This window comes from Bos grunniens, chromosome 18, assembly GCF_055505025.1.
Source record: "Bos grunniens cultivar Pamir isolate PY7600 chromosome 18, Bosgru_T2T1.0, whole genome shotgun sequence".
Taxonomy (NCBI): Eukaryota; Metazoa; Chordata; class Mammalia; order Artiodactyla; family Bovidae; genus Bos; species Bos grunniens.
In genome coordinates, this window is record NC_141182.1 from 21,669,317 (window position 1) to 21,683,855 (window position 14,539).

Sequence of the window (14,539 nt, forward strand, 5' to 3'; positions counted from 1 at the left end):
AAATTGCTTTACTTCTGGTCCTTCTTCTCTTTACCCCCACTGCCAGCTTCTCAAAACAATCCTATTCCGTTTCTGAGGTTCTGATGGCCAAAACAAGGGTCGTTTCCAGTAGCATGCTGCCTCTTTTTCTCCATCCTTCCACCTCCCTGCTTCTCATCACCCAGCACACCCCACACTCCCAGAGTAATAAATAAAAGGCCCTCAAAGCATCACCCGTGGCACAATGGTAAAGAATCCGCCTGCCAGTGCAGGAGACACGGGTTCAATCCCTCGGTCAGGAAGATCCCCTGGAGGAGGGCATGGCAACCCGCTCCAGTATTCTTGCCTGGAAAAATCCCATGGTCAGAGGAGACTGGCGGGCTACAGTCCATGGGGTCACAAAAAGTCAGACATGACTGAGCAAGCACACAAAGCATCACCCAGCCTAAAAGTGTCGGGGTGGGGTTGGGGGGGGTGGCGGCGGTGATCCTAGTTGACCAGTTGCCTCCCCCATAGGCAAGTAGATTCAATTGAGTAAAGGGAAATGGCCCTCACTACACACAGGCTGGAACAGGACATGGATTTCCATTTACTTGTGGGAAAGACCCCCCACACTTAATGCAGGACTCTGCAGGGGTGAATTCAGCTGCTGGGGGGAAGTCAAATCTGGGGCTCAAATCTGGGTTCTGCCCCATCCTGGCTGGCCATGCTCAGGCAAGTTATTTAATCTCTTACTACCTCAACCTTCTCATCTATTAAATGGGGATGGTTGTGGTGGTTACATTAAACCACTCGTGTAAATCCTCACCGTGATGCCTGAAACCAAGCAAAGGCTCATAGCCCCGTTTCTCACTCACGTTCTACTGATTTACACCCACCCTTCCCCGCTGATCCTCTAATCTCAGCTCCCCAGTCCTGTCTTTCAAACGTGTTGTGTCATCATTTATTTGCAAACATGTCTGTTTGATTTCAAATTAAAATGCTTCTGAGTCGCATTAAAAACAAAACACATGCAAGGAGGGGAAAAAGAGAGGCTGACAGACATATGAGTAAACAGCGAAATATTTCCGAAGGCTGGATACAGACAGCTCAAACGCTTGAGGGCTCAGGCTGACAGACTCTTGATGGGAAGAGACACAGGAACATCAGCAGAGGGGCATTTTTCTGGGGATTAAAACACCAGGATGGGGAAACCCTCCTCCTTCCTTCCCACCAGTACTCAGGGTTCCGCTTACTGGATGATCAAGGCCTTGTTGTCTTCCATTGCCATGATCACAGTCTGGTTCTGATTGTTCCCATAACTCATTAACAGTTCTCCAAGTTAAATATTGAAGTGCTCAAACAAACAGTGTGGACTGAGCCAAACCCCAAAACTTCCTGTGAGGGGCACTGGCTATTCAGCCAGCTGTTAGAAAAAGGAGAGGGAGGGATAAAACAAGACAAAACAAGAAACTGAGAGCCACACATCCCCATCAGCACTATGGCCAGAAAGCTTTCGGAGTTCAGAAAAGTGAAGCATGTGGAAGGATGGGGGGGTCATAGGACCATCACATCTCAGCCGCAGAGATTGATCAGAGTCAGAGCAGTCAGCCAGGGGGCTCAGGGAAGAGTCCCATCATGTGAGAAGACTTCTTTCATCCTCTCTGTCTATCAGGGAGCTGGGGAAATAGGGCTACCGGGGCTGTGACCCCTCACAGCTCCAGAGCAAAGCCTGGTGAAGGTGACTTCTGAAGGCTGGATCCTGAAGGTGGGGATTTCCCTCTCCTCCTTCTCCTTGGAGCTTCTCAGGACGGGGCTCCTCTCAAGTTTCGCTGGCCAAAGGCAGTTCCAGGGATGAGGTGAGGGTCCGCGAATCCAGAGAGAAGCATCTCAGTTCTTCTGCTCCGGGGCGCCATCCTTCAAGGAGGTGTCTCTGCTGTCCCCGGCCTCTGGGCCAGCCCCCAGATTTGGCTCCTCTCCCTCGGGCTGCTCTGCGGGTTTCTGGGACTCCCCCGCCACCTCGGTGCTCTTGCTGGAGTGGCACCCCATCTCAGTCGGACACAGAGGGCGAGCGCCCTGGGAGGTCCTGCGGTGAGTAGGGTCTGTACGGCTGATCCGAGGGGGCCAGAGTTAAATAACCCTTCCTCAGAGCACAGCTGAAAGAGAACGGATTTGGTTTCCATGGTCACCGGGAGACACCAGTCCAATCTGCATAATGACAACGCCGCCCCCTAACCCCCTCCTTCCTCTGCATCTCTGGGGTGGGCTGAGCCTGGAAGGGGGCCCTTCCGGCTAAGCCAACTAGTTCTCAGAACCAAGCCCTATTCATTCCATCAGAAGAATTCCCTTTTGTTTAACCTGTAACTTCTTTACAAATTACAACCCCCCACCTAGTTACCTGTAAACACCAGGCCTCTCTTCTCATGCAAAGAAAGCCCTGTTACTAAGCAACTGGCTGTGCCCTTCCTCCTTGTCCCAGGGTCATATCAGTTCCTGGGGCTCACAGACCCCCCACTTGGAGGCCATCCCCACCCTAGAATGCCACCTCCACCCAGGGTTGAAGAAGAATGGGAAGGGAAGTCCTAAGACCGTGGATTCCAGGGGTTACCCAAACAAGTAAGTAAAGAAAAGAACTAGCATTAACGGTGCTATGTTAAATATGAAAGTTGGTAACAGTAAATCCTAAGAGTTCTCATCACACACACACACACACACACACAATTTTTTGTTCCTTTAATGTTGTATCTTTAAGAGAGGATGGATGTTCATTCATCTTATTGTGCTAATTATTTCATGATATAGGAAAGTCGAAACATTAGGCTGTATACCTTAATTCATACAGTGCTATCAGTCATGCTCAGTTACTCAGTTGTTGGGCTCTTTGTGATCCCGTGGACTGTAGCCCACCAGACTCCATGGTCCATGGAATTTTCCATGGCAAGAATAATGGAGTGGGTTGCCATTTCCTACTCCAGGGAATCTTCCCACCCCAGGGATCAAACCTGAGTCTCTTGCACCTCCTTCACAGCAGGCGGATTCCTTACCACTGAGCCACCAGGGAAGCCCTATGTCAATTACATCTCAATAAAACTGGAAGAAAAATAAACAAATAAATAAATAAGCAGATTAGCAGGTACCAAGTGCTACTCTGTGCCAAGCACAATTTACATTCATCATCTTGTTTTATCCTCACAACCATCCCAAGAGGTAGGTTGTGTTATTTAACTTTCATTTAACAGATGGAGACACTGAGATTCAGAAAGACTGAAAAACTTATTTAAGGTCTAACAGCCAGGAAATAGCAGGGGTGGGATTTGAACTCGGGTCCCTCAGATTCCCCTCTAATACCATTCTCATTTATTTTAAAGTCCCCATCAGACCATCTTCATGCACCATCATATGTGTAATCAATTTGGGAGGCCTGTCATTGCTCTTTTAATCTGGACATATGAGTAAAGGTTTTCAAAGCTGTGAACGAATTTCTATATATTTTTTAAGTTTTTTTTTTTTTTTTTGGTGGTGCTGGGTCTGTGTTGCTGCAAGCAGGCTTTCTCTAGTTGCATGCGTGGGTTTCTCATTGCAGTTATTGTGAAGACCAGGTTCTAGGGATTTCAGGCTTCAGTAGCTGTGGCACATGGGCTTAGTTGCTCTGAGGCATGTGGGATCTTCCCGAATCAAGGATCCAACTCACGTCCCCTGCACTGGCAGGTGGATTCTTAACCACTGAACCACCAGGGAAGCCAAACACTCTATATTTGACTTCTATTTTATTTCTGATCACCTTGCTTTTCTTTTCCTAACTCCGAAAGGAGCCCGATAATTCTGGCCCAGCTCCCAGGAAGCTGGAAAGAGGATCAGGCAGGTCTACGAAGTAGCTTTTCAGAGAAGCACAGAGTGTACTCTTTTCCAAGTATGCACAAAGCCATCGAAAGTGACTAGCTCCCATTCACTGATGGAGGGGAGGGTACATGCCAGCCTCGGATATCTCACACAAGTCCCCTCGTTTACTCATCACAATCAGACAGCCCCACGTGGGAGTACTATTAAGCCACTCTAGAGGTGAAATAATTGAGTCCAGAGTGGTTAGGTCAATGGCCTGAGGTCAACTCTGTGTCTGGCAGTCAGTTCAGGATGCTGCCTGCAAGCTCTGGAATCTTCCCAGTCCTTGCCCCCCACCCCCCGCCCCGCCCTGCCCCCACTGCCTTAGGTTCATGCCATTTATCTTCCAGGATTTAGGCATTCAGTGATCCACAAGAATGTGGTAAGCCTTCCCTATAAATCACCTGCCTTTGAATGAGCTTCTTGCCAACCAGGCTGGCAGAATGACAATTAGGAAGACATTTAATGTTGTCAATTCACCTCTCCCATATAAACCCCAAAGTACAGTCTGGAGGTGTCAGGGTGGGAGAAGGAGGTTGCATTTGCCTTCCGATTAATTAGAGGCCCTAATTAAGGCAAATGCTCATTCGATACTGAGATGCTAAGCCAATGATTCTCTCGTGAAACCTCCAGATTAATCATGCTTATACCAACTCAGCACAAAAGACAGGCAGCAGGAGCAGCGAGGAGACAGGTAAAACCCTCAGGTTGGGCTTGGCTTAGTTTAGAGGTGTGGCTGGTGAGAACAGATGAGGGCCCTTTTCAGAGTGAATCTGGAGAGAAGCTTTGCCTTGCCCGTGACGCCCACACCCAGGAGAGGTTACACAATCGTGGGGCCCACGTGAAATTAAAATGTGGGCCCTTGTTCAAAAATTACTAAGAATTTCAAGACGGTGACAGTAGAACTTTAAATAAAGCATAAAGGCCCATGAAGCCAGACTTGCCCACACCTAACCTCTTCCCTAATTTTTTCAGAAATGGATTCACCTCTGATGAAGACTGTAATTGGCCAGATCACTAGCTGGCTCTGCCTAGGGGACATTGCCCTAGGAACAGAATGAGGCCAGTGAAAAGACAAGGAAAGAGAAATGGGGTATGGACCACCCAATAATGGATAGGACTTCAGTAGGATAATTTCAATACATTTTCAGCTTTAAAATGCCTTCTTAACTTTTACTACCTATACAACATAGCATGCAGAAGATATCAACATACAGAACAAATAGGGAGACTCCCCTTGTGGTCCAGTGGTTGAGAGTCCACCTTACTGTGCCAGGGACCCAGGTTCGATCCCTGGTCGGGGAACTGGGATCCCGTGTGCCTTGGAGCAGCTAGGCCTGTGTGTTGCAACTACTGAACCCAAGCGTCATGATGAAGAATCCCATGTTACACAGTGAAGATACACGTGCCACAACTAAGACCTGATGCAGCCAAAAAAAAATAATTAATAAATATTAAAAAAAAAAAAAAAAGAACAGATAGGGACTTGCTGGTGGTCAAGCAAGTGGTTAAGACTCCCTGCTCCTAATGCAAGTTTCCCAGTTCAATCCAGGGTTGGCAAACTAAACTAAATCCCTGGTTAAAAAAACTACAAATAAAAACTACTGATATCACATGTTGGCAAAGCTTCAGAGCAACCAGAACTCTCATATGTTCCTGGTGGGAATGCAAAATGGTAACATCACTGTGGAAAACAGTCAGGCAGCTTCTCATACGGTTAAACATACACTTACCATAGACCATTTACCCATATCAGTCTGCTCAGGCGGCCATAAAAAAATGCCACCAAATTGGTAACCTAAACAATAGACATTTTCTCCCAGTTCTGTAGGCTAAGACATCCATAAGCAAGGTGTGGGCAAGTTTCGTTTCTGGAGGGATATTTTTTTCCTGGTTTGTAGACAGCCACCTTCCTGATATATGTTTACATGGCCTTTCCCCTGCGCTCACAAAGATAGAGAACTCTGCAGGCCCTTTCTCTTATAAGGACACTAATTCAATGGGATTAGGACTCCATCAAACCTAATGACCTCGGTGCATGCTCACAAGCTCAGTCGTATCTGACTCTTTGTGACGCTATGGACTGCAGCTCACCAGGCTCCTCTCTCCATGGGATTTCCCAGGCAAGAATACTGGAGTGGGTTGCCATTTCCCTCTCCAGAAGATCTTTCCAGCCCAGGGATCGAACCCACATCTCCTGCATCTCCTGCACTGCAGGCAAATTCTTTCCCACTAAGCCACCAAGGAAGCCCTAAAGGCCCAATCTCCAAATGCAGTCACATTGGGGATTAAATTCAACATATGAATTTGGGGAGGGACACATTCAATCCATAACAGTGTCTAAGGGAAATGAAAACCTATCAGTTCAGTTCAGTCACTCAGTTGTGTGCGACTCTTTGTGACCCCATGAACTGCATCACACCAGGCTTTCCTGTCCCTCACCAACTCCCAGAGTTTGCTCAAACTCATGTCCATTGAGTTGGTGAGGACATCCAACCATCCCACCCTCTGTTGTCCCCTTCTCCTCCCACCTTCAATCTTTCCCAGCATCAGGGTCTTTTCCATTGAGTTGGTTCTTTGCATCAGGTGGCTAAAGTATTGGAGCTTCAGCTTCAGCATCAGTCCTTCCAATGAATATTCAGGGTTGATTTCCTTTAGGATTGACTGGTTGGATCTCCTTGCTGTCCAAGGGACTCTCAAGAGTCTTCTCCAACACCACAGTTCAAAAGCATCAATTCTTTGGCACTCAGTTTTCTTTATGGTCCAACTCTCGTATCCATATATGACTACTGGAAAAACCATAGCTTTGATTATTCAGACCTTTATTGGCAAAGTAATGTCTCTGCTTTTTAATATGCTGTCTAGGTTGGTCATAGCTTTTCTTCTAAAGAACAAGTGTCTTTTAATTTCATGGTTCAGTCACCATCTGCAGTGATTTTAGAACCCCCCAAAATAAAGTCTGTCACTGTTTCCATTGTTTCCCCATCTATTTGCTATGAAGTGATGGGACCAGATGCCATGATCTTTGTTTTCTGAATGCTGAGTTTTAAGCCAGCTTTTTCACTCTCTTTCACTTTCACCAAGAGGCTCTTTAGTTCCTCTTTGCTTTCTGCCATAAGGGTGGTATCATTTGCATATCTGAGGTTATTGATATTTCTCCTGGCAATCTTGATTCCAGCTTGGGCTCATCCAGTCCAGCATTTTCCATGATGTACTCCACATATAAGTTAAATAAGCAGGGTGACAATATACGGCCTTGACATACTCCTTTCCCAATTTGGAACAACAGTCTGTTGTTCCATGTCTGGTTCTAACTATTGCTTCTTGACTGCATACAGATTTCTCAGGAGGCAAGTAAGGTGGTCTGGTATTCCCATCTCTTGAAGAATTTTCCACACTTTGTTGTGATCCACACAGTCAAAGGCTTTGGCATAGTTAATAATGTAGGTGTAGATGCTTTTCTGGAACTCTCTTGCTCTTTCTATGACCCAACAGATGTTGGCAATTGATCTTTGGTTCCCCTGCCTTTTTGAAATCCAGAAAACCTGTGCTCACATGAAAACCTGTACATGAACATTTAGAGCAGCTCTATTAATAATCAATAATTAGAAACAATCCTGGAGAAGGCAATGGCACCCCACTCCAGTACTCTTGCCTGGAAAATCCCATGGACGGAGGAACCTGGTGGGTTTCGGTCCATGGGGTCGCAAGAGTCGGACACAACTGAGCGACTTCACTTTCACTTTTCACTTTCATGCATTGGAGAAGGAAATGGCAACCCACTCCAGTGTTCTTGCCTGGAGAATCCCAGGGACGGGGGAGCCTGGTGGGCTGCGGTCCATGGGGTGCACAGAGTCAGACACAACTGAAGTGACTTAGCAGCAGAAACAATCCAAATGTGAATGGATAAAGAGTGGTACGACAGATAAACCTTCATACAACAGATTATTACTCAGCAATAAAAAGGGAAACTTGCAGTTACGTGTAACAGATTTGATGAATTTCAAAGATATTCATAAGTCAAAGAAGCCAGTCTCAAAGGATTATCTACTGCTTGATTTCACTCACATGACATTCTCAGAAAGACAAAAATATAAGGATAGAGAGAACTTCCCTGGCGATCCAGCAGTTAAGACTCTGTGCTTCCACAGCAAGGGGGTACGGATTCAATCTCTGGTCAGGGAACTAAGATCCCACATGCCAATCAGGCAAAAAACTATATATATATATACACACACACACACACACATATATATATATACATACATATATATGTATGTACAAGGATATATAGGGCTTCCCAGATAGCACTAGTGGTAAAGAACCTACCTACCAATGCAAGAAACATAAGAGATGTGGGTTCCCTCCCTGGGTCGGGAAGATCCCTTGGAAGAGGGCACGGCAACCCAGCCCAGTATTCTTGCTTGGAAAATCCCCATGTACAGAGGAGCCTGGCGGGCTACACTCCATACGGTCACATAGAGCAGAACACGACTGAAGTGACTTAGCACGCACCATATATAAAGATGGAGAACAGATCAGCGGTGTCACTACAAAGTTATAGCTTGAAAGAGTTTTTTTTGGTTTTCTGTGTCCTCTTTGTGGTGCTAGTTACACAAATCTATACACGTGCTCAAATCATAGAACTGTACACCAAAATGTTTTTAAAATCAAATTTGCTGTATATTAATTTAACAAAAAAAAATGTTAAGAGCATCCAAACAAGCAAACAAAAATAAATAAAAACTGTTTTGCCAGGAGCCTAGGGGCTTATTTGCCATCTGGTCCTAGTACTCCAGATCATTTAAAATCCTTTCTCTCCTGCTTTTCATTTGAACAAACAAACAAACACACCTGCCCCTAATTTACCTTGACAGCTGTTTGTTGAGCCACATGGTACAAGGTTCCATTTGGGGTGCCATGTGCTTTCCAGAACCATAGTGAATTTCCATTAAGGAGGCCTGGATGTGCAGGCAGAGGGGGTTCTATGAAGGTAACTTGAAAGCTCTGGCTATAGGCAGGGGCGTGGCCAGCCCAAGCACCCTGCAGGAAGGGAGCTGGGCCATAAGCACCCCAACCTCACTGTCCTCTCTCCCTCTAGTCCCTCCCAGGTCTCCTGTCGGCCAAACCCAACTTGAAGTCAGTGGACACAGAAGCCTTTGGCTCTTGCTCGTTTAGGTCAGTCCCCCAGGATGCAGAGCAGGGTAGAAAAGGAGAGCGGATGTGGAGAGTAAAGAAATCATTTAGCACAATCCACGTGGATCATGTTCTCAAGGGCACAGAATCTGCAGGGGGAGGCAACATCTCTGCAGGGAATTAAACTGTGAGGCAGAATGCAGTGCTATAATACAGGGAAAAGGGCACGTTGGAAAAGAGGGAGAGGGAGCGGTTTCCCAGAGATGGACCCAGAAGCATGAACAGAAAACTAGCTGGTAGAGGAGGAACTAATATCCTGGCCCAAACCAAGAAGGCAAATCTGTCCTGAGGAGTTCAGTTCATTTCATCATTCGTTTGTGGAAAGACAGCTAATAACTCATGTGGCTCAGTGGTGAAGAACTGCCTACCAATGCAAGAGGTGCAAGAGATGTGAGTTCGATCCCTGGGTCAAGAAGATCCCCTAGAGGAAGAAATGGCAACCCACTCCAGTATTCTTGCCTGGGCAATCCCAAGGACAAAGCAGCCTGGCACACTACAATCCATGGGGTTGCAAAGAGTTGGACATGACTGAGCGACTAACAGGGTTAGAAGCATCAGATTCAGGAGCTTCCCTTGTGGTCCAGTGGCCAAGACTCCTCAGCCGCCCCAGGTTCATTCCTGGTCAAAGAACTAGATCTCACATGTCGAAACTAAGAGTTCACATGTCACAGCTAAAGATCCTCAGGCCGCTACGAAGACTGATCTTTCATGCCACAACTCTGATTTGACGCGGCCAAATAAACAAATAAAAAGAAGCATCCCTATTCAGCATGAGAGGGACTGGAGACTGAAAACCAACTCTATAGTGCACATGCTGTACATGTACAGCATGTTGTTTAACCTCTCTGACTCTCAGTTTCCTGGGCTTTTGGAAAGAATCAGTGACACAGCATATATGTCATCCTGCTAATACATCTCATATCTGGCAGGGTTTGCATGTGCAGTTCGTGACCAAAAAGTGACCGACCTTACTTCTGCCATGAACATACTAGGGCCCCCAAAATCAAGTTGCCATTCAGTGCAAGGGCCAGCCTCACAAGATCAAGTACCCTTCCTAGGATGGGTATCAGCCCCTTTCCTGTTGGTCTCTGGCATCCTCGCCTCCTTCCTTCTCTACCCCTCCTTCTGCCAGGGTCCTGACTTCCTGCCCATGCCCCCAGTGCCCCCATTTCTAGCTCCACCCACCTTGAAGGGTAGAGGATTCTCACCCTCTTTTGGGGGGTGGGGCTCTCCACCCAGCTTGAGGGATCTTAATTCCCTGCCCAAGGATTGAACCCTCAGTGAAAGCCCTGAATTTGAACCACTAGACTGCCAGGGGCTTCCCCTCACCTTCTATAATGGAGCATCATTCTGGAAGACAAACAAGCTCTTACCTACTAAAAAAATAGGTTACATCTCACAGCATGAATTTATTAAAAAACAAAATGCAGCAAAAAGAATTCTCCCTTTGAAGGAAAGAATGGACAGAACAGGAGCACAGAGGGATGCAGATGAGATGCCCTTGTCCTCCTGCCCCATGTCTAAGACACGGTGTCCAGCGAGGCTGTCCAGGTGCTCAGTCAACAGTAGTGAAGTGCTCAAAGGCAAAGGCTGTGCAGGCGGGCAATCCAAATTCAGGTCTTGGCCACACGGCTTGCTAACTCTCTTACCCAACAGCAATTACTTAAGAGTTACAGACCTCAGTTTCTTCCTCAATAAAATGGGTGAAATGATTGCTTCATAGGATTATTATTATTATTAAACCAGTTGATCTAAAATTCTGAGTGCCAGGACTTTCCTGGAGGTCCAGTGGTTAAGAATCTGCCTTGCAGTGCAGGGGACACAGGTTCGCTCCCTGGTCGGGGAACTAAGATCCCACATGCCATGGAGCAACTAAGCCTGTGTGCTGCAACCACTGAGCAACTAAGCCCAAACACCACAACTGGAGCCCAATCACCACAGCTAGAGGGAAAAGATCCTGCATGATGTGACAAAGGTCCTGTGTGCTGCAACTAGACCAATGCAGCCAAAATAAATGTTTAAAAATAATTTTAAAAAAATTCTTAGTGCTGGGAACTCCTTGGTGGTCCACTGGTTAGGACTCCATGCTTTCACCACGAAGGGCCTGGGTTCAATCCCTGATTGGGGAACTAAGATCCCCCAAGCTGCACAGCCAAATAAAATTCTTAGTGCCTAATATGTTACAAGACTTCCCAGGTAGCTCAGACAGTAAAGCGTCTGCCTACAGTGCAGGAGACCCGGCTTCTATCCCTGGGTCAGGAAGATCCCCTGAAGAAGGAAATGGCAACCCACTCCAGTACTCTTACCTGGAAAACCCCATGGACAGAGGAGACTGGGAACCAACAGTCCATGGGGTCGGAAAGAGTCGGACATGACTGACTTCACTTTAATATGTTACAAATTATTTTTTTTATTATTGACACTACTTCTACCTATCAAACATGGCTCAGGCCCTCAAGGAGATCATTTATGGAGAAGCTGTGGATAAAAACAGACCTGTTGACAACCACAGTCCCCCAAACTCTGTAATTAGTGGAATGAACAGAATACTAGAAGAACTCAGAGGAGAAATTCTTTAGGAAACCTTTAACCTCATCAGGCGATGCCTGGCATCAGAATCGAAGAGGTTATGCTCTAAAGCTAGGTCCTTGCCTGGGCAAGCGTTGGGGCACAGGAGGGTGGTGTGTAGGGCGGAGAAGGGAGCTCCTGCAAGGCATGAAAGTGACTCAGAGACACTTTAAAGTGGCAGAATGGGAAGTGTACCTGTCAGCACTTCTCTGATAGATTCACCTTGACCAGGGCACGAACGGGCCCTGGGTAGGCTGGGGGTGGCCCCTACGACACACACACACACACACCCTCGTCACTCCAGGTACTGCCCATAGATAATCCTCCCTCCCCCTCCTTCTGTCCTCGATGGTCACTTTGACCAGATGACACCAGTACAGAGAGACCAAAGTTTAAATAGGCACAGGCAGGTGGGGGTAGGGGTGGGAGAATGAACCCAGGTCTCACTGTCACTAATTGTCTCTAATATTTCCACTTGGGTCAACTTCTCCCCAACTACCACCCCAGAGATAAACTGCCTTAAAAGAAGACTTGCCAAACTTGCCTCCATCACCAGGGCACTCTCCACTTTTGGTGCCCTATCGATTGCTACATTAAAAAAAAAAAAAAAAACCCTGTACTTATCCTGCCAAGAGCTCAATTACATTGCATTGCATCTGTGTGTGTGCTAAAAGTTAATGTGTTACATAAAGGTGAATTCAACAAGGGCAGAGACTTCAAGGTGTTTTGTCCTTTCTAGTATCTTCTATTCATAGGAAAGTATCTGGTGCATAGTAAGTGCTCAGTTAACATGGGTTGGAGGAATAAAAATAAATGAAATGTACACACTTTCAATAATTCACCATTTTCCTGACCTTAATAAGCAGCTAACGGGTTCTCAGCCTAGGGCGGTGCTCCCCCAACCCAGGAGACGATTGGAAATATGAAGGGGTGGTTTTGGTTGTCACAATGACTTCAGGGTGGCTACTGGCATTTAGCGCCAAGGAATCAGAGACGTAAATGTCCAGCAGTGCCAGGACGGCTCCAACCAAAGAAATGTCAATGTCAAAGGCGCCCTGGTCAGAAATATAACCTGCATTGCCAACTCCTTAGGAGCCTGTGTCTCTGGGCTCTACACACAGGGTGTGATACAGACTGGATGTTTAATAACAGGGAAAGAAAGGTAACTGCTAGGGGGTGGGAGGATAGGAAATGGAGGGTGGCATGGGGTGGGGGTGGGGTGGGGTGGGGGCGGCGTGGGGTGGGGGTGGGGGCGGGGCTAAAAGAAAGAATCGCTAGTAGGGCAAAGGCCTCCCTGGGTTTGAGAGAGGCCCAGTCCCTTGCATCTTCTGATGCTCGCAATATATTTAAAAGATTCGGCTCTGCCAAGTCGGGGTGTACTGAAAGCTTCTGGATGAAAGGCAAGATCCCTGAGTCCGGCCAGGAAAATCCCAGAATGGATCTCAGGCCAGCAGCCAAGGCCTGGCTGCCTCTCCGTGCCCCCAAGAGAAAGTTCAGCAAGTTCAGGTTCCAGTGCCCTCTAGGGAGTGAAGGTGATCCCACCCAGCCGGGATTTGCGCCCAGGGTGCGCAGCGTGCTGGAAAACCGCCCACGTGGGCAGCCGGGGCAGCATTTCCGCCCGGGACCTACCGCTCTCCCACCTCCCCGCCCGGTCCCCGCGCCTCCGCCCCGCGCCCACTAGGTGGCGCCTGCGCTCTAGTGGGCGCCTCTCGGGCGCAGACGAAAGCGACAGCGGAGCCCCGGCGACAGATCGAACCGGAGTCGCAGGATTCCGGGGACCGGAGGGCAGCGCCGGCAGCCAAGGTAGGAATTCCCGAGCCCCGGGCGTTTCCTGCGAACCTCTGTGGTCGGGGTGGGCCCCGCGGCGGCCGCCGAGGTCGGCTGGCGGTCTCGGTAGATAACCAGACAGGTCGGAGCGGCTGCACGTGTCGTTGCCTGCGGGGACCCGGAGACCCGCCGTCTGCAAGCTGGGCCTCGGGGCACAGCTGGACGCCAGAACGCTCGCACGCAAACATCCTCCGCTGGCTGGTTCCTCTGGAGAGCCTGCCCGAATCCCCCAGCAGCCAGTCCTAGGCGGAGAAAAGAGTTACTGCTCCCCAAATCGACTTCAGCGTTGGAGCCAAGGGCTGATCCAAAAGCACCATTTCTCCAACTTGCCTGCACGCTGGAATCGCTTGGGGGAGCATGAAAAAAATGCCGATGCCCCGTAGCCCTCCACCCCACCCCGCTCCGAGGCTCAGATGGAAGTGGTCTGGGTTGGGGCCTTGGACCTCTGAATATTGCAGAGCTTCCCAGGCGATTCCAACTAGCAGCTAAGGGTGAGGACCCTTGACCCAAAGGGTTGGAGGAAAAGGAAGACGGTTGTTACAGCCCACAATGCTGATTCTCCTCCTCCTCCTTCTTCTTCAGGGAGTCTTTTAAGCAGGAAATATCTCCGCCTTTGAGCTGTCAAAGCCAAGATAACAAACCAACATCCTCCCTCCCAACAGGGCTGGTACTGAAAGGGTTGAACTCGAAAGTGGGCAGGGAACAGAAAGACACAGATGTAGAATATGAGAGAAGACTCTTGGGGAAAAGGGGGCTTGTCCTTACCCTGATCCCACAGAAGTTCAGGGGGCCACCTGGAGCAGCCCTCATCATTTTAGTAAATGCTATGTTTACAGTGAGCCTAGACTTAGAGTTCCCAGAGCCAGCCCTCCCTGGGCTGTGTGGCCCTCAAAAACTCATAGAATCACTCTTAGCCTCAGTTTCTTCATCTGCAAAATGGGTATGATCGTATAAAACTCTTAGATTTGCCATGGAAATTATTGACCACAAGAGGTAATGTTTCCCAAGTGCTCACCTGTGCCTGGCACGATGCTAAATGCTTCCTGTGTGTGGGCACATCTACTCCTCACCCTGACCCACAAGGCATTAACTATACTAACTACCCCGTTTG

General features: G+C 48.1%; 2 protein-coding genes across 5 annotated transcripts in view; one reads left to right on the forward strand and one right to left on the reverse strand.

The window, feature by feature from the left end:
• Positions 1 to 1,025: 1,025 nt before the first annotated feature.
• On the reverse strand, positions 1,026 to 14,019 carry CHD9NB (CHD9 neighbor). Of its 3 annotated transcripts, XM_086350662.1 has the most exons (3): positions 13,759 to 14,019; positions 13,441 to 13,670; positions 1,026 to 2,114 (listed from the first exon to the last, which is right to left on the reverse strand). In XM_086350662.1, the coding sequence occupies exons 2-3, from the start codon at positions 13,614 to 13,616 to the stop codon at positions 2,009 to 2,011; spliced, it is 282 nt and encodes a 93-aa protein (XP_086206788.1). In that variant the 5' UTR covers positions 13,617 to 13,670; positions 13,759 to 14,019; the 3' UTR covers positions 1,026 to 2,008. The 3 variants fall into 3 exon arrangements, with proteins under 3 accessions (XP_086206788.1, XP_086206790.1, XP_086206787.1); XM_086350664.1 differs by lacking the exon at positions 13,759 to 14,019 and having other exon boundaries at positions 13,441 to 13,580; XM_086350661.1 differs by lacking the exon at positions 1,026 to 2,114 and having other exon boundaries at positions 12,921 to 13,670; positions 13,759 to 13,992.
• CHD9 (chromodomain helicase DNA binding protein 9) overlaps positions 13,349 to 14,539 on the forward strand; it is a 229,718-nt gene continuing 228,527 nt past the window's right edge. For both annotated transcript variants that reach the window (XM_086350647.1, XM_086350626.1), the window contains exon 1: positions 13,349 to 13,404. The gene's annotated coding sequence lies outside the window, so the exon portion shown is untranslated. The remainder of the gene's footprint in view (positions 13,405 to 14,539) is intronic.

What these genes read in the sequence shown, in the direction of transcription:
- CHD9NB (XM_086350661.1), bottom strand. Translation starts at nt 13,787, where the DNA reads ATGCTCCCCCAAGCGATTCCAGCGTGCAG. An exon ending in CAAGCGATTCCAGCGTGCAG is followed by an intron (nt 13,671 to 13,758) that starts GCAAGTTGGAGA and finishes TTCTCCGCCTAG; the next exon opens with GACTGGCTGCTGGGGGATTC.